Genomic DNA, 24,264 nt, shown 5'->3' with positions numbered 1-24,264 from the left:
TTTTGTTCTAACGCAGTCAGCATAATGAGACAAGTCATGTCAACATGCGAAAAAACTCGAGCTCACGCGGGAAGTCAGCTGGCCTGGCGACTAAATTTGAAAGTCGCCCTCGATGACGTCACCCTCTAAACTCTGGGTACTTTTGCTGGGCGCATAGTTCCATTCTGTATGGGTATTGATCTCAATACCACACCCAACCACCTAAGCCAAGCAGCCCTAGTGGGATAGGTTAGGTGTTAGGTTGAAAAATTTTGCCTGGGAAACACGCTGAGCATATTTTTGAGAAAAACCTGTGGTTTGTTTTGAAACAACTGGGTGAGCATCGTTCCTGGCTGAGGGTTCCCGGTGGTGAGATGAATAAGCATACAGAATGGAAATATGCTTCATGGGCACACTCAAGGCCAAATGGTTAGACAAAATTTATGGGTTTCGCAATCTCAGGGGACGAAATGGAACGAAAATGTATGGTAATCAGGAAAAAAAAAAAAAATCCATGTGTTCTCGTGAGTTTGGGTTCAGTTCCACAATCTTCGTTTGATTTCATGCTTCCCAACACGTTTTGGACCAACTGGGCATATGGTTATCAGTCCTTTCTCATGCCTCACCTAGTTCTTACCCACTCATAATGGGTTTTGCAGTTTTAAGGGACGAAATGGAATGAAAATGTTTGCTAGACAAAAAGTTACTCTTTTATCCATGTGTTCTTGTAAACTAGCGTTCAGTTCTACATTCTTCATTCGATTTAGTGCTTCCCAACACATTTCCAACTAACTGAGCATACGGTTATCAGTCCTTTCTCGCGCCTCGCATAATTTTACCCCACACTCATACTGGGTTTCACAGTTTTAGGGGATGAAATGGAACAAAAATGTTTCCTAATTAAAAAAAAAAAAAAAATCATCCATGGGTTCTCGTAGTTAGTGTTCAGTTCCACATTTTCGTTCGAATTCGTGCTTCCCAACACGTTTCGGACCGACTGAGCATACGGCTATAAAATCCTTTCTCGCATCTCACTGACTTTACCTCACAGTCATATGAGTTTCGCAATTTTAGGGGACAAAAGTGAATGAAAATGTTTGCTAACCAGAAAAAAAAAATTACTTCCATCCATGTTCTCTCACAAGTTAGCGTTCAGTTCCACATTCTTCGATCTTCTTCCTTATAGTCTTATATTTTTCGGATTACTTATGGGAGGTACATAATCGTTTCATGCTAAATCTGTTTCCCCGTTGTTTTTAGCTGTGTTACACTATGTCAACTCGTTTGACTTGTCAGGGTTACAGCGAAAGGGCTTGTCCTAAATGTTTAACTACAGTTGACCTAACCTAGCCTAACTATACCTAATAATTTAACCTAATCTAACCTAGCATCCAGTTGGGAAATTGGGAGACGAAAACCACCTTTGAGTACGTCAAGACAATCACAGGTACGGCTTAAGGAACGTGATGATAAAATGTGGGAAGTTTTTCTGCAGGAAGTTGTAATTTATCACCCTTAAAATAGTCAGAAAAACACCGAAAACAAACTGGAAGAATATGAATTGAATTGATAAAGTCTTTCTACTGCTTTAAGTAAAGCGTACGTTTACCGAAATGGCAAAAAAGTGTGGAGTACATGAAAGCACCATCATAACGATTTGGAAGGACCAGGAGAAGATAAAGATCGTGCGAAGGAAGTGATGCGAACCTTGTAGCACTGAAAGTTTATATTTGTCCTGAAGCTGACTGAGAAGCTTAGGCCTATAGGATGTTATGTGGAGCATCAGAGAAATTGTCATTTTTACTCCTCCTTACCACCTTACCCCACGTAAATTACCCCCACTTATATGCACCGTCAGGTAAAACAGTGATATAATCATTGTAATTAAGATCACCAATGATATTAGAAATAGCATTAACAAAAAAGTCGGGCTAGGTACCCTTATGTTGATATGTAGCTTCCCGGCATTCATTCCCCACCCCCTACCGATAATGTTGTCAAAGCTTCGCCTTCTCGTATCATGTGGCCTTCGGGAAAGACGTTAGGCCGTATGGTTAGACTAAAATTTATGGGTGTCAGTTTTAGAGGATGAAATGGAACGAAAATGTTTGCAAACCAAAAAAAAAAAAAAAAAAAAAAAAAGTACTCTTTCATCCATGTGTTCTTGTGAGTTAGCATTCCGTTTCACATTCTTCGTTCGATATCGCTTTTCCCAACTCATTTCGGACTGACTGAGCAGTTTAGCCATATGCTTAGTCTGTCTGAAAAGTGTAGGGAAGCGCGATATCAGATGAAGAATGTGAAACGGAACGCTAACTCAAGAGAACACAAGGATGAATGTAATTTTTTCTGGTTAGCTCACATTTTTGTTCTGTTTCGTCCCCTAAAGCCGTCAAACCCATGAATTTTCATCTAACCATATGGCCTAAGGTCTCTCCTGAAGGCCACATGATACAAGAGATGGCGAAACTTTGACAACAACATTGGGGTTGAGGGGAGGGAGGAAAATACCATGGAGCTACGTATCAATTAAAGGGTACCCAGCCCAACTTCTGTTTTTGTTAATGCTATTAAATACCACTAATTTTTGAAATAACAATAGTTACGTCTCATTGTTTTACCTGATGGTGTGTGCAAGTAAGGGTAATTTACGTGGGGTTAAGTTGTAAAAAGGGATGAGTTATGAAAAGTCGCCAGCACACATTGTACCATTATACACATAAACATATTGTCTGAGTGACGCGGATTTGGGTACCACGGTCCTTGTCCAGTCCCTATTGCCCGCGGTACTCGAGGATTGAGTGTATATATATATATATATATATATATATATATATATTTATATATATATATTTTATATATATATTATATATATATATATATATAATATATATATATATATATATATATATATATATATATATATATATATATACAGTATATACTGTGTATATATAATTGAAGAAGGGTGGTAGCAAGGAGGAATATTTGGCTGCCAAACGTAGGGCTAGAAGAGAGATATACAGGGCAAAGTGTGAGTCACAGAGACTATTACTTGATAACCTAAATCATGGGGAAAGGAAAAATATGATATTTAGGGTGGCAGGTCAGGTGAAGAGGGATAATCGGGATATCATAGGTGAGCAGTGTGTGAAGAATGATGAATGAAGGGTAGTGGTGAACAGTGAGGATATTAAAGATGTATGGAGAGAGCATTATAACTGGTTGTTGAATGAGGAGTGTGACTGGGACAGGGAAGGTTTGGAACCAGCAGATCCAGTGTCTGGCCCTTGGCCTTAGTGATACTGCTACTGTGAGTGAGGCAATAGGCAGGATGAGGGTGGGGAAGGCAGCAGATGTGTCTGGGTTGACTGCCGAAATGTTGAAGACCTTAGGTGATATAGGGGTGAGTTTAGTCACTGACCTGATAAATAGGATTATTTATGAGTGTGTTGTCCCAGATGATTGGCTGAAGAGTGTAATTGTAAATTTGTATAAAGGGAAGGGTGATGCCCTGGAAAGAGGAAATTATAGAGGTATAAAGCTTTTAGATCAGATAATGAAGGTAATGGAGAGAGTTTTAGAAGGTATGATTAGAGAAATAGTGAATATTGGTGAGATGCAGTTTGGGTTTATGCCAGGTAGGGGGACCACTATGCTATATTCATTGTTCGTCAGCTTCAGGAAAAATATATTGGTAAGAGAAGGGATCTTTATTTTGTTTTTGTTGATTTGGAAAGGCCTTTGACAGAGTCCCTAGAGAGGTGGTGAAGTGGGCAATGAGAAAGCTTGGCTTGGAGGAGTGGCTGGTTATGGCGGTAGTAGTAGTAGTTGTTCCCTAGGCAGTCTGGGCAAACAGCCCCGAGTCCCTTAGGAAGGCCATGGCTGAGACCGGGCTTTCCCACAGAGCTCTCAAAGAGTGTATGTTGTGTTGTTGGCATAGGTGATTGTGTGCAATGCAGTCTTCCATAATGTGCTTAATAGTATGGGGTGCTGTGTTGCATCCTGGACAGGCATCAGCGACAGAGTCATCCAGCCTCTTCTGATAGCTTAAAAGGGCTAGATGGTGCCCACATCTCAGCCTGGCCAGGTGGACCTAGGGTGGTTATGGCTATGTATGTGGGTGCTCACACCCAGGTAAGAGTGAATGGAGATTTGAGTGATGAGTTTTCTGTGAATGTTGGTGTGCATCAGGGGCCAGTCTTGTGTCCCATGTTGTTTATCATGGTACTTGAATCCCTTTCACGTGATTTTAGAAACGGACTCCCGTGGGAGTTGTTGTATGCTGATGATTTGGCGTTGATTGCAGAGAATGAAAGGGAGGTGGAGGAAAGGTTTAGGAAGTGGAGAGATGATATGGGGCACAAGGGTTTAAGGGTAAATGCAGATAAAACAAAAGTGATGATATCTAGGGTTGGTGGCGGTACTGTCAAAGACAAGGGAGAGTGGCCATGTGCAGTTTGCCACAAGGGCGTGGGAAGCAATTCCATCTTGTGCGGTGTGTGTGATAAATGGGTGCATAAAAGATGTAGTGGCATCAGAGGTAGACTGCGAGATAATGCTGATTTTATGTGTACGGCGTGTCGGGGTGAGCAGGTGGAGATTGTCAGACGTGAAAGGATTGAACTTGCTGGTGAATCTCTTGAGTGTGTGGAAGTGTTTTGTTATTTGAGACATGTCGTGTGCTGGAGGTGGGGCTGGAGCTAGCTCTGTGGCTAGGGTGAGAAGTGGTTGGAAGAAGTTCAGGGAGCTCTTGCCTCTCCTGACATTGAGAGGACTCTCCTTACGTGCTAAGGGGTCTTTGTATGCAGCATGTGTTAGGAGTGTAATGCTGTATGGTAGTGAGACCTCGGCAGTGAAGGAGGAAGATATTCGCCAGCTCAAACGAACAGAAATGACAATGATTAGGTGGATGTGCAGTGCGTCCCTGCATCCAAGGCCTGGAGGGGCTGGGGTTGAGAGGTAGGATGGGACTGGAGTGTATTGGTGTTGTGATGAGGAGAGGTAGATTGAGATGGTTTGGACATGTGGAGAGGATGGGGGATGATAATTGGGTGAAGAAGGTGAGAAGTGTTAATATTGGGGGTGGGGTTATGAGGGGTAGACCAAGAAAGACACGGGACAAGGTCATTAAGTGTGACCTCAGGGTTAAAGGACTGAACAGGGAGGCTGCAATGGATCATGCAGCGTGGAGAACCGCCATTAGGTGACCAAGGCTGACACATGCAAGCATGTTGGAGCCTTTAAAAACAAAAACGAAAACGATATATATATTTATAAAGTATATTAAGCAGCGTTGGGTCTGGTTAGTACTTGGATGGGTGACCGCCTGGGAACACCAGATGCTGTTGGCATTCCTACATATCAAGTGGGGTTGGTGGAGGATTAGTGCCCCTCCCTGTAAAACAATTAACTCTGAGCCCTTGGCCACCCCGTCTGGGATACATGGCGTCTGGCAATGAATGAATATATATTTAGGTATATATTTATTTGTATATACCTGTATTTATATATTTATATATATATATATATATATATATATATATATATATATATATATACAGGTAACTCGCACGGAACACGTGGGTTTCGTTCCTACGGTGCCGTGTTAGGTGCGAAATCGCGTATATTTAAACTACTTCGTATTTTGCTCCCTAGACCCCCCAAATATGTTGTTTTGCTGTTATCTGTCACTGGTAATCACTAGAAAGCACTTTAAGTGGTTAGAAGGTTTATTTAATGTTATAACTCACAAATACAGTACTCCAGAGCAAAACTTCAACACACAAATACTGTACGTAAACACAAGGAAACATTCCGACGCCGATCATAGGTAATCTTATAAATCAGGTTAACTGGTACCAGTGCTTTAACTTACAAGTACATACCAGAACAGTACATATTTAACTTAGAAGTGCAGTACTGTGATATCGAATGATTTCAGTACTGTTAGGAATGGCTGGAAAAAAAAAATGTTATGAATACATTTTCACCTTTTTGATATATGTTTATGGTAGTTTCGAGTTATTTTTTACGTTATCGTTGTGCCCATGCTTGGAAAAGGAAGCGAAAGAGTTGAATTTTCAGTCCTAAATGAGAAAACTGCACGTCCTCCAAGGCTAAACTCTGCCACGGGAGAATAAGTGCAGGGTCAGTCCGATTAGCAATAAGGAAGTTGTGTCACAACTTCCAGCTCCCACACCACGAGAATGGCTAAAAATAGAATCGTAATGCAGTTTCAGAACCAACAATAAGTCTAATTATTACGAATACAGATACAAAGCAGAAATAAATACGTTTACAGACGGGGAAAACGTACTTCTTCCGTCATAACATGTTCATCTTTATCATTTTACCTTGTTATTTTCGCAATATATATTACTGTCTCGTAAACAGGGTGGTTGTTTGTGTTTTGCAAGGGAGGAAAAAGATTGTATTTTCTGTCTGGGTCGAGATAATGGGTGTAACTATGTGTGGTTAGGCATGGCCACGAGTGAAAAAATCGTACATCCACTCATCACGATAGCAGGTGGTGAACTGGTGGAGGATTAGTCCCCCTCCCTGTAAAACAATTAACTCTAAGCCCTTGGCCACCCCGTCTGGGATACATGGCGTCTGGCAATGAATGAATGAATGAATGAACTGACAGATGATACATGAGAGGGTGAAGTCAAGGTCAGTCTCATGTCCCAGATTTTCGTTCACTTCCCGAAAGTTTTCACAGTTTTCTACAAGTTGCATTGCATCAAATGGTCCAAAACATTACAGCAAACCTGAGCAAATAGGTAAAGATACCAAGACAAAAATGTATTTTTCTCTTATTATAAGTCTTTAACGAACAAACAAAAAAGGCAATATTCCGACACCGATCATGGGTAACCATATAAATCAGGTTAACTGGTTACAAGGTTTTATTTAATGCGTTAATTGCTTACAAGTACATACCAGAACAGTAAATATTTCACTTACAAATACAGTACTGTAGAAAAGCAGTACAGTAAGAGTTTAACGAACAGACAAAAAAGGCAATATTCCGACTCCGATCATGGGCAATCATATAATTCGGGTTAACTGGTTACAGGGCTTTATTTAATGATTTAACTTTATTTAAGTGCTTACAAGTACAGTACATACGAGAACAGTAAATATTTATCTTACAAATACTGTACAGTACTGTGGAAAAAACGAACAAATAAAAAAGGCAATATTCTGACGCCTATCAGGTAAACTGGTTATAAGACTTTATTTCTTGCTTTAACGTTATTTAATAGTACTTTAAGTTGCACATAAACTTACCAGAACAGTACAGTACTGTAAATATTTAACTTACAAATACTGTGCTACTGTACTCGGGAATGTCTCACTCACTGAATAATTTCCCGCCTAGATCGTCATGTAATGAAAACAAACCGAGGGCTGCGGTGACGTTCGAGGATTTGATCTTTCAAAGGCCTCTCCTGCGTTAATTTGTAGTTTTCATAATGTTTTTTTAATCTTACATTGTCTTATATGTATCCCAGCCCTTACCGTGTATAATTGCGAGCGCGTTCCGTGAGATCGTGTTCCGTGCGAGTTACCTGTATGTGTATATATTTGAATGATTTAATAACAGAAATACAAGGTAGGGCAGTGGAAGCTGGAGTGATGCTAGTGATAGAGGGTAAGGTTCGGAAATTTCTTGTACTATTTCTTGCTGATGATACTGAATTGTCAAGTGAAGATGAGTGGAAGTCGCAAGACTTGATGAATGAGTTTGGCAGAGTGTGTAAGAAACTGAATGCAAAAATTGAATGTAGGAGGGAATGAAGTAATGGTCATTTAGGGGAGTGGACGCCAGCGGTGACCGATTTTTGACTGACTGAGGCATTTTGCAAAAGTTACCTCATAAAATAGCTCTTAGTATCACTCGTTGTCTGTAAAAATTTGACAGCTGTACGACGAATCTTTCCCCATCAGACAAATTATTATGTAATTCCAATTTTGAGGTCACTTCTCTGCAGAAATCTCCATTTTCTGTGCAATATATAAAATAACCACTTTTTTCCCAATTTGTTTCCCCCCCCCAAAAAAAAAAAAAAAAAATTATGTCATATGTATGGCAGTGGGAGTGGGAGTGTGTGGAGGGTGGCAGTGATGCAGGGATACGCCATAGATGATATGACACTGGGAGAGGTGAGATATGCCAGCCTTGGTCTCAACCTGTTCTCAGTCTGCGCTAATCGTGGCCATTTCTCATCGTTTTTGCACACTTTTTGAAGGTGGGGCGACCATCTAAGAAGCTGCTGCAATGTCAGATAGTGGCAGAGAGGAATTTGACGCCATTTTGAGGGGAAAAAAACGTGGTGGAAGCAGCATTTCTTTCTCCACCACCACCACCTCTCCTCTCACCTGCCCCCCCCACCACCACCTCACCTGTTGACCCCCAACCTTCTGCATCTTTTTTTCCAACTTTAGTCTTCTCCAACACCCTTTACCTCTTCATAACCATCCCTGATCCTAACTCATTAAAAAAAAAAAAAAAAGTACCTAAGTTGTTTCTTATTATACAGACACTGCAAGTCAACAGAAAACAAATGGTATCTTAGAACTAAATTTATTGTCCTTTGGGGTGATTAACTCCATTAGTTTTGACCATAAGACGAAAAACAAAATACCTACAAAAAGAGAAATGAAAGGGGAATGTTTGTGCAAAAAGAGGACTGAAAGGGGAATGTTTGTAAAGGAGCATTGTGGTGTGGATGTGGATGTGATAGAAAGCGTTAGGGGAAATACATTGAGGTGGTTTGGCCTTGTGGAGGGGACAGAGAGCGAGAGACTAACAAGGAGTGTATGTGAGTGAGGGTGAGTAGGGGTGGAGAGAGAGGAGGAGGCCAAGGATGAGCTGGAGGGATGGAGTGGAGAGGTTGTATGAGAGATGGGTGTGAGCTGGGAGCAGTGTAGTCAAATGACGGCAGACCGGGTAACATGGAGGTAATTTGTTTGTGGCCACTCCATATGGGACTAAGGCATCTGGCAGTAGACAGACCTCCATCCATTTGGAAATTATACAGTGAAGATCAAAACCAACCTTCATAACACAGTTCACCATTTTGAGTTGTAATGTGAAGGTTAGTACTAACTCTTATATTACAATCCATTGGCCCCAAGCACACCAGCAGCTATGGTTACCAACTTTCTACAGCTGCTGTACTTTTATTAAAAGACTGGTGTGTGCAAATGCTATTCGAGGGTACTAAGGCCAAAAAGACTGATGTCCGCATATGCGGTCACACCCCCTACCACCACCCCAATCCCCTCCACCCCCCACCACCCCACAACCCCCCACACCCTACCTCCCATTCCCCAAAATCCCCCCACCCCCCACAATCCCCACCCCTTATCCTTACTCTTCCACCCCTACCCCCCACCCACCCCATCCCCCACAACCCCCACCCCCCCACCCCTCAAACCACCCCGACCCCAACCTACCAACCCCCACCGCCATCCCCGTCCCCCACCTGCTTCCCCCACCCCCACCTTCCACCCATCACCCCCCACCCCCATCCTACCTCCCCCTTCACCTCCTGATTATATGCCCGTCTTGAGCTTATGTCAGAACATTCCAATGCCCGTCTTTTAGGGGTTAACAATTCAGTGTTAATACATACATACATGCATCATCTAATCCTGTGTTGCCCCATGAGGAGCATAGGAGCCCGGGGCTTGGCAAGTTGGTCCTGACATTTAAGATGAGAGCGACGAACCTCACATATCCCTGAGAGACGTTACGTAAGCAATAAACTTCAACCATCCCTTGGATATAAACCTACAGATGCTCAGTCGGATCTGGTTGGAGTGCCTTAATTACCCACTAAACCACCAGGCATCATAGTTTGGTTATATGGTTACCATCCATCATAGTAAATGGTTTCCTGGTGTACAGGAAACCATTTGGCTTGCCACTTAGTGTAGAGTAACTCAAATCACCCATAGACAAAAGGAAGAAGAAAGAAAAACAGAAGAGGAAGGAAGAAAGGAAAGGGCAGTCACCCAAGAACAGCATTACAATGAGTGAGTGGATGGTGAGTGCCGGCACCTACCACCGATTTTTGTGTAGTGCTCGCACTTACCACCGATTTTTGTGTGAATAAAGACATTAATCTATTGTAGTTGCTTGTCTATGTGACTTGACCACAGTAGCTTTGCAATCCATTTCTGTCAGAGAGAGAGGCCTGAAGGCTGATGATCATGTGCTCCTTAGACATAGGAGTGCAGACCTCACGTGGGAGAATGACAGTTGACATCTCATCCAGGCCATATCAGAAGTCTGGGGTAGTGCTTCTTCTCAGAAAGAACCTTTACCAGTTTCGAGTAGAATCTCACTGCCTCTGAACCCATCCCACTTGATGTTGCAAGGGGAGTGAATTGACTGTGGTCCACATGTTGGATCCTTTCTTTATAGTTTCATTTTTTGTTTTTCTTGTTCATTCCTTTTGTGTCCAGCCATGAGAGACAGTTCAAGATGACATGCTGCCATCGGATTAAATATCCTAATGTCGAAGAAAGCCTTCTGCCCACATGTCCAGCAACCTTGAGCACTGACATCCACTCCTGCATCATTTGATGTGTTTACTGTTCTGTGGATGAAGTGCTCGCTGTCTAGAAGGAGCAGAGCTGCTCTGTGGTGACATTATGGCATATTTCCTGTAGCATTTTCGCAGTGGGGTCATGTATTTCATCATGCTGAATTCAAACAAAGCCTCGTATCTTGGAAACCATTGCATGGTTTGCATCAAAGACCATGCCACAGGCACAGTGTTGAGGTAGGTTCCCTGTTGGCAACCCATATCTCAAAGGTATGTCATCAGTGAATTCTAGTTTGTTGAAGTGGAATCCCTTTGCACTGAGAGGCAGGGTTGTCAGCCAATTTGATGCCCCAACCTCTTGTGCCATTTGAGCTCTTCTGCACTGATCTGACGTAAGATGTTCAGTTATGTGCAGCAGCAGGTCCTCATGTCTTGCTTCTTGCTCTTTGCTTGTCTGTATATTTATATCTTTCTGCCATTGTTGGTGTATTTCACTTGTCTCAGCCATGGCACAGATCTGTGACAGGCATTCGGCGAGCCTAAGCAAATTTCCATATTCTAAGCTTGCCATGGCTGCTGGATTTACGTCAAGGCCTCCCATCCTGGGTGGTTGTGCTGGAAGGTCCCTCGCCCCTTGGTTTGGGTATGTGGCTATTGGTCAGTGATGAGAAGATTGATTCCTGATAGTATCCTCTAGTGGTTGTAGCAGTTACTCCGTGTTGGGGATGGTCTGTATCACGAAGGTCCGTTTGTGCTTTATACCATGTGTAAATGCGCTGTATTCTGCATGGGTTCTGTTTTTAATGGCTGGATAGTAAAGGTATTTCTCCTACCCATCTCTTTACTTTATCACTCACATATTGGTCTATGAATTCCTTAGTTCCAATCATAGCACCTAGATGCCTCTGACCTTCTTTTGTCACTATCACCTCTGTGTCTCTGGAGGCATCCTGTGCATCTTGATAGAAAGCTGGTTTCACGATCAAGATGGATATATTTCCATTAGGATATTAACCTGTTTCAGGGCGATGAGATGTTACAAGGTCCCACCATTTCATTACATCTTCCACATTGCCAGCACTTGTAAGATCATCTGCATAGGCTGCTTGTTTTACATTGGTGGCCTTATATTTTATCTGTTATTGCAGCACTGTCTTAGCCACAGCATGCATAGCTATGGCAGTGGTGTCCTCCCTGGATAGTTCCTTGTGTGAATTGAATTACACCGACATCATGAGTAGCTGTCTTACCCACAATGTAGTAGTCTGCTGGTTTTTTATAGGTGTTTTCCATATATTCGGGAACTGCTGGGCCTTTAACTTTGATATTGTGTAGCATTGCCTCTCAGTTGATACTGTAGAATGAAATGCATTTAAAGCATCAACTAGTAATACTGCCTTACAGTCCTGTTCCTTCTATATTTTCCTGTTGGAGTGCAAGTGCTGCCTCACCACCTACTTGCTGGCCTACACACACCAGTAGGTAGCCAGTGGCCTGCTTAACATCATCATTCACAGCCTCCACTATGCATTTTCCTGTTATCTGTCTTAAGATTTCACCCACCCTGATGGACCAACATCCAGGATTCTTATCTAGGGGGATTGGTCTACAACCCATTAGTGCTTCAGTGTTGTTGCACCGATGTGAAGCTAGCTTCCTCGCCAGTGAGGCAATGGTGTAACACAGGTCTGTTGCTGCCTCCCCAGACTTGATGTTATTGAGGATTACTTGCCAAGTTTTGCATCCAGGCCCTACAGTCCTGCCCCTCTTTGTGTGTGCATTGTCTTCCTCCACACCATATCTAGTTATCCTGTCATACTGTATATGGTAGGATTGAGTGGATTGTAGTCAGGTCAAGCTTTGACTGGGCACTTGCTTGTCATGCAGTCAGGTGTTTTTTCTTCTGTTGTTGCATTGTTTCTTCTGTCAGGCTAAGTCCAGTAATCCCTCGATTATCCAGTGTAATAGAGCCGTCGGTACATCTGTGTACTGTATGGATGAAATCCATATACGGAACAGTATCCTACCTACCAATACCCCACCCACACCCATCCTATATTTACAGTACCCCTCCTAATTGTGGCAGTGTTCTTTGGTCTTTCGGCTACTGTATTTAGACATCAAATCACACATGGAAATCTCGAATACAGTCAAGTCGCCTATGTCATGGACTTCTTTGCCATGGTTTTGTATGACACAGCAAGGTGCCAGACCCCCCAAAATGAATCATGCACATAAACTACCTGTAGTGCGGGCGCGGCAAGGTTTGAAACGCACGGGCAGATTTCCCTGGTGGCGCACTCCCCTGTTTGTAAACAAAGGAGATGGTGACCACTTCAGCTCCATACTACAAGTGCTCCAACTGTGGACTTTTTCTCTCTTATGAGGAGGTTAAACTTCACCAAATTCATTGTGTTAAATAATGAAACATTAAAGATTCTTTGAGTATTGTGACAAGTATATAAGTTTGTTCGTAAAACCGCTCTGAACGAGTTAGTGACGAAGGACCTGTCTCTGAGCTAAAACGAAGTATAGTTCCCCCCATCATCATCATCATCACATATGTAAGAATGATTATTAATGTTTTAAGTGTGAGTTTTGTTGACACTTGAGCATGCAGACTTTATCAAATAAACCTCAATCAGTGCTTGACCAGGCAGCCTCCGCCATCTTTAATGTTTTGGTTGGTCAGCTAATCTGTGTCTACTTGACCGAGCTTTTTATCGCTCAATCTGTAGCGCGTAGTATTGCCCAAGTAGACACAAGGCTGATCTCTCTTCCGTTTTTTGTGCCTATTGTTACGTGTAATACATGCATTGACTGATTGCATGATTGTGTTCATGTGTAAAGTGGGGAAAAGTGGAATGAAAAGGAGGACTTTGGGCGAACATCCAGAATCAAATTCCATTTTTCCCCTAGGTATAGTTGTTTGTATGGCACGGTTTTCTGTGGCATCCACCCTTCACCTTTCCATTCGGTTTCCTCAGTGTCCATCTCAGCAGTTACTTCAACAAACAGAGGATGAGGCAACAGCACACCTAATGTCTGACTTGGCACATTTTTCTGACTGGGGTAAAAAATAATCTTGTTGTTCTTAATGTGTAAAAAACTCAGTTTTCACACCTATCAACCCAACACAATCTTCCACAGGAGTACCCTCTAAAGTTTAATAATATCCAGCTCAATCTTGTATCATCCTTGAGCATGCTTGAGATTTCATTCACTCGGGACGTATCTTGGAAAGATTATATTGCATCTTATGTAAAATCTGCTTCCAAGAGATTAGGTGTGCTAAGCCAACTCCGTACCTTCTTTACCCCTGCACAATTGTTGACTTTATACATGGGTTTTATTCACCCCTGTTTAGAGTACAACTCTCGTGTGGGGAGCATCCCCACATACAGCTCTTCTTAATAGGGTGAAGTCAAAGGCTTTTCGTCTCATCAACTCTCCTTCTCTTACTGGCTCCCTTCAACCTCTGTCTCTTCACCACACTGTTGCATCTTTGTCTCTTTTCTATTGCTTCTTCAGTGATCACTGCTTCTCTGAACTGTCAGCTTGCATTCCTCCACCTCTATGATGGGTGCATAGCACCTGTCTAGCAACAAATTCCCATCCCTTTTCTGTCCAACTCTCTAATGCAAGAGTTAACCGTTACTCCCAGTCCTTCATTTACGCAACAGGTCAACTCTGGAGCTGTCTCCCTCTGTCTGTATTTCCTACTTCCTATGATCTCCAGTCTTTGAAATGCAGTGTCCACGCGTCTCGAAATGAATGGATCTTGAATTTGGCTCGCTTTTGTATTGTTTTTATTTTCTTTTTGGAAGAAACGGTTTGCAAGCTCCTGGCTTTTTGTTCCTTCTTTCTTGCATTTAAAAAAAAAAAAAAAAAAAAAATCCCACTGGCTTCTTAAAATTCACTGTCTTTATTTTCCAAATAATTCCACTTAATGCTTTCCAACTTCACTTCACTGTTCTCACAAGCACTGGAGCTATACAGACTTTACTAACTGCAGTTGCACTTAATGCTTGACAACACTATTTTCACAATTTCCGGAAATATACAAACTTCAGTAACCCTTCACTTTTCTCACAAGTACTGGAAATATACAAACTTCACTGCACTGACACTACACTACACTCAAACTGAACTGAAAACTGACTAAAACTAATTCTAGCCTCTTATCCACCTTTACATAAGCTTGCATTGTTCGAGAATTATCTACTTCTCCACAATTCTGGTGTATTCCAGAGAAAGAGACAGCAAAATTACCAACTCGGAGACAACCAAAACACGCCAAATTCCTTACATTACATAACACTCTAAATCATTTACCATACAAACTTAAATTACATAATTTAACAAGCAATCACATAACTAAAACATTATAAAGAAAAAGAGCACAAAAATTAGTGCATAACTTACGAAACAACTACACCCACAACTAGCAGGCAACCTGGCAACTCTGACTCGAACTGGAACCGGAACTACCATACGTGAAACATCAAGAAATTTCTCGAGCACCTAACTGGCAAATCTCGCTTCTTAACAATATAAAAAACGTTCACTCTTTCACTTTCTTATTCTGATGTTGTTTATTATAGCAAAGTACTTACTCATTATGCAGCATGTGATGTGGTGTGTGGGAGGAAGAGAAGATGGAGGGGGGTGCAAGGAACAGCGTGGTGGACTGAAGAAGTGAGACAGGCTGTGGCACAAAAGAGGAAAGCATAATGAATGGATGAGAAATAGGAGCGTGGAAGAAGTTGAGAGGCGGAAGAGAGAGTTATATGTAGAAAGAAAGAGAGAGGTGAAAAGATTAGTAAGAGAGAGTAAGAAGAGAGTGGTTGAGGAATTTGGAAGGAATTTGAGTGTAAAGTGGAGGGACTGTAAGAAGATGTTCTGGAAAGAGGTGAAGAGAGTAAGACAGGGTGGAAGTGAGGCTAGCAGGGGAGTGAAAGATAAAAATGGTAGATTACTAGTGGAGAAGGGAGAAAAAGTGAGCAGATGGAGAGAACACCTTAAGGAATTGTTGAACATAGAGGATGGAAGTAATGCGTGTATAAGTGGCTGGGAGAAGGAGGGAGGTGAGAAGACAGGAAGAAATCAGTAGGATAGAAGTTGTGGAAGCAATGAAGAAAGTTAAATCGGGGAAAGCCCCAGGAATTAATGGAGTGTTTGGTGAAATGCTGAAGCATGGGGGAGAGATAGTAGTAGAATGGATGTGGAAGATGTGCAGATTGGCCTGGGAGGAAGGTAGAGTCCCAGAGGATTGGAAGTCAGGTATAATTATTCCCTTGTACAAAGGAAAAGGGGAAAAGGAAGTGTGTGGTAATCATAGGGGCATTTGTCTTGTTAGTGTAATAGGAAAAGTGTATAGTAGGATACTTATTGACAAAGTTAGAGAAAGAACAGGGGAATTAGTTGGAGAAGAACAGGGAGGCTTTAGGAAGGGAAGAGGTTGTGTAGATCAGATGTTCATTCTTAGATCTTTAGTGGAAAAGTTTCTAGAGAAGGGAAAGAAGTTGTAAGCTGCTTTCATGGATTTGGAGAAAGCATATGACTGGATGGATAGACAAGGATTGTGGAAAGTATTAAGAATATGTGGAGTAGATGGAAAGTTGTTGAATTCTGTGAAGAGTATGTATGATGGTGCTAAGGCTGCAGTGCGTGTGGATGGTGAACTAAGTGAATTTTTCTCTTTGGAGGTTGGGTTGAAACAGGTATGTGTCATGTCTCCATGGTTTTTCAATCTGTTCATGGAAGGGGTAATAAAAGAGGTACAAGGTAGGGTAGTGGATGTTGGAGTGGCCCTGGTGAGAGAGGATAGTGTTTGGAAACTCCCTGTACTGTTGTTTGCAGATGATACTGTGTTGTTGAGTGAAGACGAAGGGGAGCTGCAAGGCTTGGTGGACGAGTTTGGGAGAGTGTGCAAGAAACGGAATCTAAAGTTGAATGTAGAGAAGAGTAAAGTGATGGTCTTTGAGAGAGGTGAAGTCAGTGAATGTACAGCGAGGTTGGATGGTGAGGAATTGGAAAATGTAAGTACGTTTAAGTACTTGGGTAGTGTGATGAGTGAGGATGGAGGTTTGGAGGGTGAAGTGCTTGAAAGGGTACAGCAGGGAAGAAAGGTTGCTGGTTCTTTGAAAGCAGTGATAAGAAACAGGGAAATGATCATGCAAGTGAAAAAGTTACTACATGACAGTATTGTGATACCAACTCTAATGTATGGAAGTGAAGCTTGGACATTGTTGGAGGGACACAAGTCAAGAGTGAGAGCAGTGAAAATGAGTTATTTAAGAGGAGCCTGTGGAGTCACATGGAGAGACAGGTTGACGAATGAGGATATAAAGGAGCGTTGTGGTGTGGATGTGGATGTGATAGGAAGTGTTATGAGTAACACACTGAGGTGGTTTGGCCATGTGGAGAGGATGGAGGGTGAAAGACTGATGAAGAGAGTGTATGTGAGTGAGGTGGAGGGGGGAAGAGGGAGGGGGAGGCCAAGGATGAGATGGAGGGATGGGATGGAGAGGTATATGAGAGAGGGGGGTGTGAGTTGGGAGCAGGTCAGTGAAATGGCAGTGGACAGGGCGACTTGGAAGCGATTTGTTTGTGGCCACCCCAAATGGGATTGAGGCGTCTGGCAATAGATAGATAGACTTATTCATTGTGGTAGGTGGGGGCACCCATCATCCTCCCACTTAGTGTAATGATACTCTGTTTTAGGGTAACTCTGCTTTAAGTGGTAAGCCAAATGATTTCCTGTAAACCAGGAAATCATTGTCAATGCTGGGTGGTAACCAACAAACATGTGTTCCCTACCTGACAACAAGTGGGTTGGTGGACGGTTAGTCCCCCTCACTGGAAAACAACTGCCTAGGTGTTTGAGGATGTGGAAGTGAATGTTTGTGGGATAACCAAGGCTAAATGGAGAGATGAGAATGTGAGAGAACGTGAGTTGGGATGGGGTATATGTGCAGGAGTGGGTGAGAATGAGAGGGCAAAGAAGGAGTGTGTATTGTCATGTGCAAAAGATGAAAGGAGAATATAAGAGAGTGTGGGTCTGTTGGCTCGTGGATTGTGTGTTTGAGATTGAAAGTTGGACAACAAATCTGGGCAATTGTGTGTGTGTATGCGGCAATGCAAGATCGTGCAAGTAGAGTGAAAGAAGAGTTCTGGACAAATGTGGAAGTGTCCATGGAAAAATCTGAAAGGAATGTGCATGGAAAAGTTTGAAAGGAATTAGAATGTTTTTGATTGGAGATATGAATGGAAAAGTAGAGAATGTGAAGGTGGATGGAGTAGTTGGTGAATGGGGTTTTGCCTGCAGAAGTGGATAAGAATGGCAATGCTCTAGTGGACATTTGTGCCAAGAGGGGGTTGATGATAGCCAATACCCTCATTAGGCAGAAAATGATCCATAGGTATACGTGGCGAGTGATGAGAACGGTGGGTGATGAACTGAATGAACGGAAGGCGATGATTGATTATGTGTGTGTGGATAATAGAATGAGAAAGTGTGTAATGGATGCAAGAGCATATAGAGGTTGGGGGAGTGGACTCACTGACCACTACTTGGTGGTGGTGAATGTCAGGATTCAAATGAAATGGAGGAGTAGAAGTAGAGAAGGACAGGAGGAAGTAGTTTATACAAGGAGAGTAGAAAGGTTGCAAGAGGATGGAAAAGAGGCAGAATATAAGAGAGAAGTGGAGGGGCGATTGGGTAAATATGATTTGGAACAGATGAGAGATGTGTAAGGTGTGTGCAAGATATTCGCATTAGAAATCTGTGCAGCATGTGAGGTGGAGTGTGGGGTGAAGAGAAGATGAAAGGGGGTGCAAGGAGCAGCATGGTGGAATGAAGAGGTGACACAGGATGTGGCACAAAAGAAGAAATGATAGTGAATCGATGAGAAACAGGGGCATGGAGGAAGTTGAGACAAAAGAGGGAGTTACATGTAGAGAAGAAGAGAGAGGAGAAAAGATAAGAGAGAGTAAGAAGAGAGTGGATGAGGAATTTGGAAGTGTAAGTGGAGGGAATGTAAGAAAATGTTCTGCAAAGAGGTCAAAAGAGTTAGACACGATGATAAAGAAGTTAGTTGGGGAGTGAAAGATAAAAATGGGTGATTGCTAGTGGTGAAGGGAGAAAAAATGAGCAGATGGAGAGAACTCTTTAAGGAATTGTTGAACATGGAGACTGAAAGTAATGCTAGTACAAGTGACTGGAGAATGGCTGGGAGGAGGGATGTGAGAAGAGAGGAAGAAATCACTAGGATGGAAGTTGTGGAAGCAATGAAGAATGTCAAAATGGGGAAAGTCCCAGAAATTGATGGAATGTGTGGTGAAATGCTGAAGTTTGGGGAAGAGATAGTAGCAGAATGGATGTGGAAGATATGCAGATTAGCCTGGGAGGAAGCTAGATTCCCAGAGGATTGGAAGTCAGGTATGATTATTCTCCTGTTCAAAGGAAAAGGGGAAAAATGAGGTGTGTGGTAATCGTAGGAGCATTTGTCTTCATAGTGTAATAGGAAGAGTATATGGTAGGATACTTATTAACAGAGTTAGGGGAATAATTTGTCAAAGGAATTAGTTGGAGAGGAACGGGAAGGTTTTAGGAAGGGAAGAGGTTGTGTAGATCAGATATTCATTCTTTGGTCTTTAGTGGAAAAGTTTCTAGAGAAGGGAAAGAAATTGTGTACGGTCTTCATGGATTTGGAAAAAGCATATGATAGCGTGGATAGACAAGGTGTGTGGACGATATTAAGAATATATGGAGTAAATGGGAAGTTGTTGAATGCCGTGAGGTGTGTGTATATATATATATATATATATATATATATATATGAAGGTGCTAAGACTACATTATGTGTGGACAGTGAACTGAATGAGTTTTTCTATTTGAAAGCTGGATTGAAACAAGGATGTGTCATGTCTCCATGGTTGTTCATTCTGTGTATGGATTGGGTTATGAAAGAGATACAGAGTATGGCAGTGGATGTTGGAGCAGCCTTAATGAGAGAGGCCAGTATTTGCATACTCCATATACTGTTGTTTGCAGATGTTACTGTATTGTTAAAAGTGAAGACGAAGGGGAGCTGCAAGGCTTGGTGAATGAGTTAGGGATAGTGTGTAAGAAACGGAATCTAAAGGTGAATGTTGCGAAGAGTAAAGTTATGGTCTTGGAGAAAAATGAAGTCACTGAATGTACAATGAAGTTGGATGATGAGGAAATGGAAAATGTGAGTGTGTTTAAGTAGTTGGGTGGTGTGATGAGTAATAATGAAAGTTTAGAGGGTGAAGTGCTTGAAAGAGTACAACAAGGAAGAAAGGTTACTGGTTATTTTTTAAAGCAGTGATAAGAAACAGGGAAGTGAACATGGAAGTAAAAAAGTTGCTGCATGAAAATATTGTGAACCAACTCTAACAGATGGAAGTGAAGTTAAGACCTTGCTGAAAGGACACTCATCAATTGGGAGTATAGTGGAAATAAGTTATTTGAGAGGAGCATGTGGAGTCACATGAAGAGACAGACTGGCATATGAGGAAGTGAAGGAGCATTGTGGTGTGGATGTGGATGTGCTAGATATCGTTAGGAGAAATACATTGAGGTGGTTTGGCCACATGGAGAAGATGGAGAGCGAGAGACTGACTAGGAGAGTGTATGTGATTTAGGTGGAGGGGGGAAGCGGTAGGGGGAGGCCAAGGATGAGATGGAGGAATGGAGTGGAGACATACATGAGAGAGGGATGTGTGAGCTGGGAGCAGGGCAGTGAATTGTGGGGGACAAGACGACATGGAGGCGATTTGTTTGTGGCCACCCCTTACAGGATTAAGGCATCAGGGAATAGATAGATAGATAGACTTACTCAGTTTACAATTCATTTGTTTTATCTTACATATTCATCATTTATTTTTTTCCTTCATCTTCCATTGTTCTTTTCTACTGGCACATCCCACGATGCTGTTCTTTTCTTTCTTGTCAGTACCTTTCCAACAACATAACTATATACCTTTCTATTCCCAGTCATCTTAATCCCATAAGGGGTGGCCACGAACAAATCACCTGCATGTCACCCTGTCCCCTGCCATTTCACTGCCTTCCCTCCAGGTAACACCCCCCTCTCTCATATACCTCTCCACTTCATCCCTCCATCTCATCCTTGTCCTCTCCCACCCTCTTCCCCCCTCCACCTCACTCATGTACATTCTTCTCATTAGTCTCTCACTCTCCATTCTCTCCACATGACGAAACCACCTCAGTGTATTTCTATCCCATCTACATCAATGGTCCTTCACTTCCTCAGTTCTCAGTCTCTCTATCCACATAACTCCACATGCTCCTCTCAGATAAATCATTTCCACTGCACTCACTCTTGACACGTGTCATTTCAGCAAGGTCCAAACTTCACTTCCTTATGTTAGAGTCAGTATGATGATAATATCATGCAGAGAATTTTTTACTTCAGTGCTCACTTCCCTATTTCTAATCACTGAATTCAAAGAACCAGCAACCTTTCTTCCTTGTTGTATCCTTTAAGCACTTCGTCCTCCAAACTTCCATCTTTATTCTTAATACTGCCCAAGTACGTAAATGCACTCACATTTTCCATTTCCTCATCATCCAATCTCATAGTACATTCAGTGACTTCATTTCTCTCAAAGACCATAACTTTACTCCTCCCTACATTCATCTTTAGATTTCCTTTCATACACACTCCCCCACACTCTTTCACCACGCCTTGCAGCTCCCCTTCATCTTCACTTAACAACACAGTATCATCTGCAAACAACTGCACAGGGAGTTTCCACATACTGCCCTCTCTGATTAGGGCCGCACCAACATCCACTGCCCTTCCTTGTTTGTCATTTATAACTCCATCCATATGCAGATTGAACATCCATGGAGACATGACACATCCCTGTTTCAATCTAACCTTCAAATAGGAAAATTCACTCAGTTCACTGTCCACATGCCGTTCACCATCAACACTCTCTTACGTACTCTTCACGACATTCAACAACTTTCCATTTACTCCACATATTCATAATATTTTCTACATTACTTGTCTATACACTCTGTCATATGCATTCTCCAGGTCCATGAAGGCAGCATACAGCTTCTTTCCCCATCTATAGAAACTTTTCCACTAAAAACCTAAGAATGAATATCTGATCTACATAATGTCTTCCCATCCCTCCCTTTTCATCTCCAACTAATTCCTCTGTTATTTTCCTAACTCTATCAATAAGTATTCTGCCATATATTTTTCCTATTACACTAAGAAGACAAATGCCCCTATGATTCCCACACACTTTTCCCCTTTTCCTTTGTACAGGACAGTAATTATACCTGACTTCCAGTCCTCAGTGACTCAACCTTCCTTCCAGGCCAATCTGCACATCTTCCATATCCATTCTACCTCTATCTCTCCCCTATGCTTTATCATTTCACCATACACTCCATAAATTCCTTGGGCTTTCCTCATTTTAACATTCTTCATTGCTTCCACTACTTCTATCTTACTGATCTCTTCCCCTCTTCTCACCTCCCTCCTTCTCCCAGGCATTCCCCAGCCTCTTACACTCGCATTATTTTCATTCTCTATGTTTAAAGTCATCATTATCATCATTGTCTAATCCAGTGTTGCCCCTTGAGTGTATGAGCCCAGGGCTAGGCAGGTTGGTCCTGACATTTGAGATGAGAGTGACCAGCCTCACTCATCCGTGACTGGCATTACATGGGCAATAAACCCCAACCATCTCTTGGATATTAACCTGCACTGACTTAACTTGATTGGAGTGCCTTAATTGCCCACTAAACCATCAGGTGCCATATGTTGGTTATATGGTTATGACTAAGCATAGTAAATGGTTTCCTGGTGTATAGGAAACCATTTGGGTTAACAGCTCCTTAAAGTGTTCTCTCCGTCTGCTCACTTTTTCCCCCTGCTCCATTATCAGTCTACCATTTTTATCTTTCACTCCCTTATTAACTTCTTTAATGCCCAGTCTAACTCTCTTTACCTCCTTCCAGAATATTTTCTTACATTCCCTCCACTTTACACTCAAATTCCTTCCAAATTCTTCACTCTCTTTTTGCTCACTCTTACTAATATTTTCACCTGTCTTCCTCTCGTCATATAACTCTCTTTCGTCTGTCAGTTTTCTCCATGCATGTGCTTCCCATCCACTTACTATATGTTTTCTTCTTTTGTACCACAGCTTGTCTCACCTCTTCATATCATCATGCTGTTTCCTACACCCCCTTCTGTCTTTTCACCCCACACATCATCTCACATGATGCACAGATTCCTTCTGTGAGTATCTTGAACACAGACCTTCCACCTCCCTCAACAACATAACAGCTCTTGTATACCTGTTCAAATGCATCTTGTATGAGCTCAACAAATTTTCCAACTCCATATGATTTTTATTTTTTTCATACAAAATATACATATTTTGAAATATGTGCATCATTTTCATAGTAGTAAAATTTTACCCTTTGTTTGAGGAGGGATGCGACTTTGAACGAGCAGTGTGCTACTGTGCAAGGGCGTTGGTGGCAGGAGGGAGTGAGGAAGGGGTGGCAGGACTCTACCATTGGTGTCGCCATCATGTTGGCAGGCGCTTTGGCTGGCTTAAACCTGCTATCCACTCAGCTGGCAACAAGTATACATCTTTCTTTTTTTTCTTCTTCCTTTTTTTTGTTTTTATTAAGATGTATAATTCATATATATTGATTGGTGTATATTGTATTCATCAATTGTAGTATGTTATTACAGTGTTTTGACATATTTTCCTTACCAAGTATTGTTATAAAATATAATGAAACATTTAAAGCAGCCATGAAAAATTAATGCTTGCAGGTTTGAAAAGGCTCTGCGAGGTTACCTGCAGTATTTAGAAGGTGTAGAAGAAGCAGAGGAATTGGAGAAGGAAAATAAAGCCAAAGAGGACTCTGACTTCATCGATGCTACTTCAAACAGCTCAGATATTAAGCAGTTGGACCCTCTTATACAAGAGTTTATTCAGTCTCAGGTATGGTTCAGATTTTTTGTTTTCACAGTCATGTTCAGTGTTGTTCATGTTCACAGAATTGGTTTTCATAGACCTATATATATATATATATATATATATATATATATATATATATATATACACACACACACACACACACACAAAATATGCAAGTGTACAGTACAATTTATGGTTTGTATCACAGCAATAGGTCTATGAAAATATATATATATATATATATATATATATATATATATATATACATACACTTTGTACAGTAAAGCCCCGATATATGATACCCCTTGATACCTTGGCTTAGTGATGGGGTACAAATTGCATCAGACCCCGATACCCGATGGGTGAGCCCTGGTTTAACGATGGGTCTTCTAATGTTGCACCCGCAGATGACAGGCCAAAATTTTTAATCGCACACATTCCCACGGCCAGCTGAGCCCACCCACCTTCCAGGATGCGCAGAAACGCTCGCGCAGGCCCCATAGCCATCGCTAACCCCTCGCTCACCCATATCGCTCATCTCGCTCTGGCCATCTCAGAGTGAGGGTCTCCCTTACGCTCGCCCGCCACACGTCGTATTGCAATTTGCTGTCATTGTGCATCATAACTTATTCGAGCAGTGACGTGAGTAGAGCAGTGATACTAATCGTGTGTGGAGTGCAATATTGTGTGATTTTGGGCCCAAATA

General features: G+C 42.0%; 1 protein-coding gene across 1 annotated transcript in view; it reads left to right on the top strand.

The window, feature by feature from the left end:
- nonC (serine/threonine-protein kinase Smg1) overlaps positions 1–24,264 on the top strand; it is a 1,312,439-nt gene that overhangs the window by 511,792 nt on the left and 776,383 nt on the right. The window contains exons 20-21 of the mRNA XM_080284159.1: positions 23,059–23,213; positions 23,411–23,582. Coding sequence (XP_080140285.1) covers positions 23,059–23,213; positions 23,411–23,582 — 327 coding nt within the window. The remainder of the gene's footprint in view (positions 1–23,058; positions 23,214–23,410; positions 23,583–24,264) is intronic.

This window comes from Coenobita brevimanus, chromosome 100 (genome assembly GCF_032717465.1).
Source record: "Coenobita brevimanus isolate Jiangsu-jjx chromosome 100, ASM3271746v2, whole genome shotgun sequence".
NCBI classification, from domain to species: Eukaryota; Metazoa; Arthropoda; class Malacostraca; order Decapoda; family Coenobitidae; genus Coenobita; species Coenobita brevimanus.
Note: the sequence above shows the minus strand (reverse complement) of the source record. Positions and strands in the feature narration are given on the sequence as shown.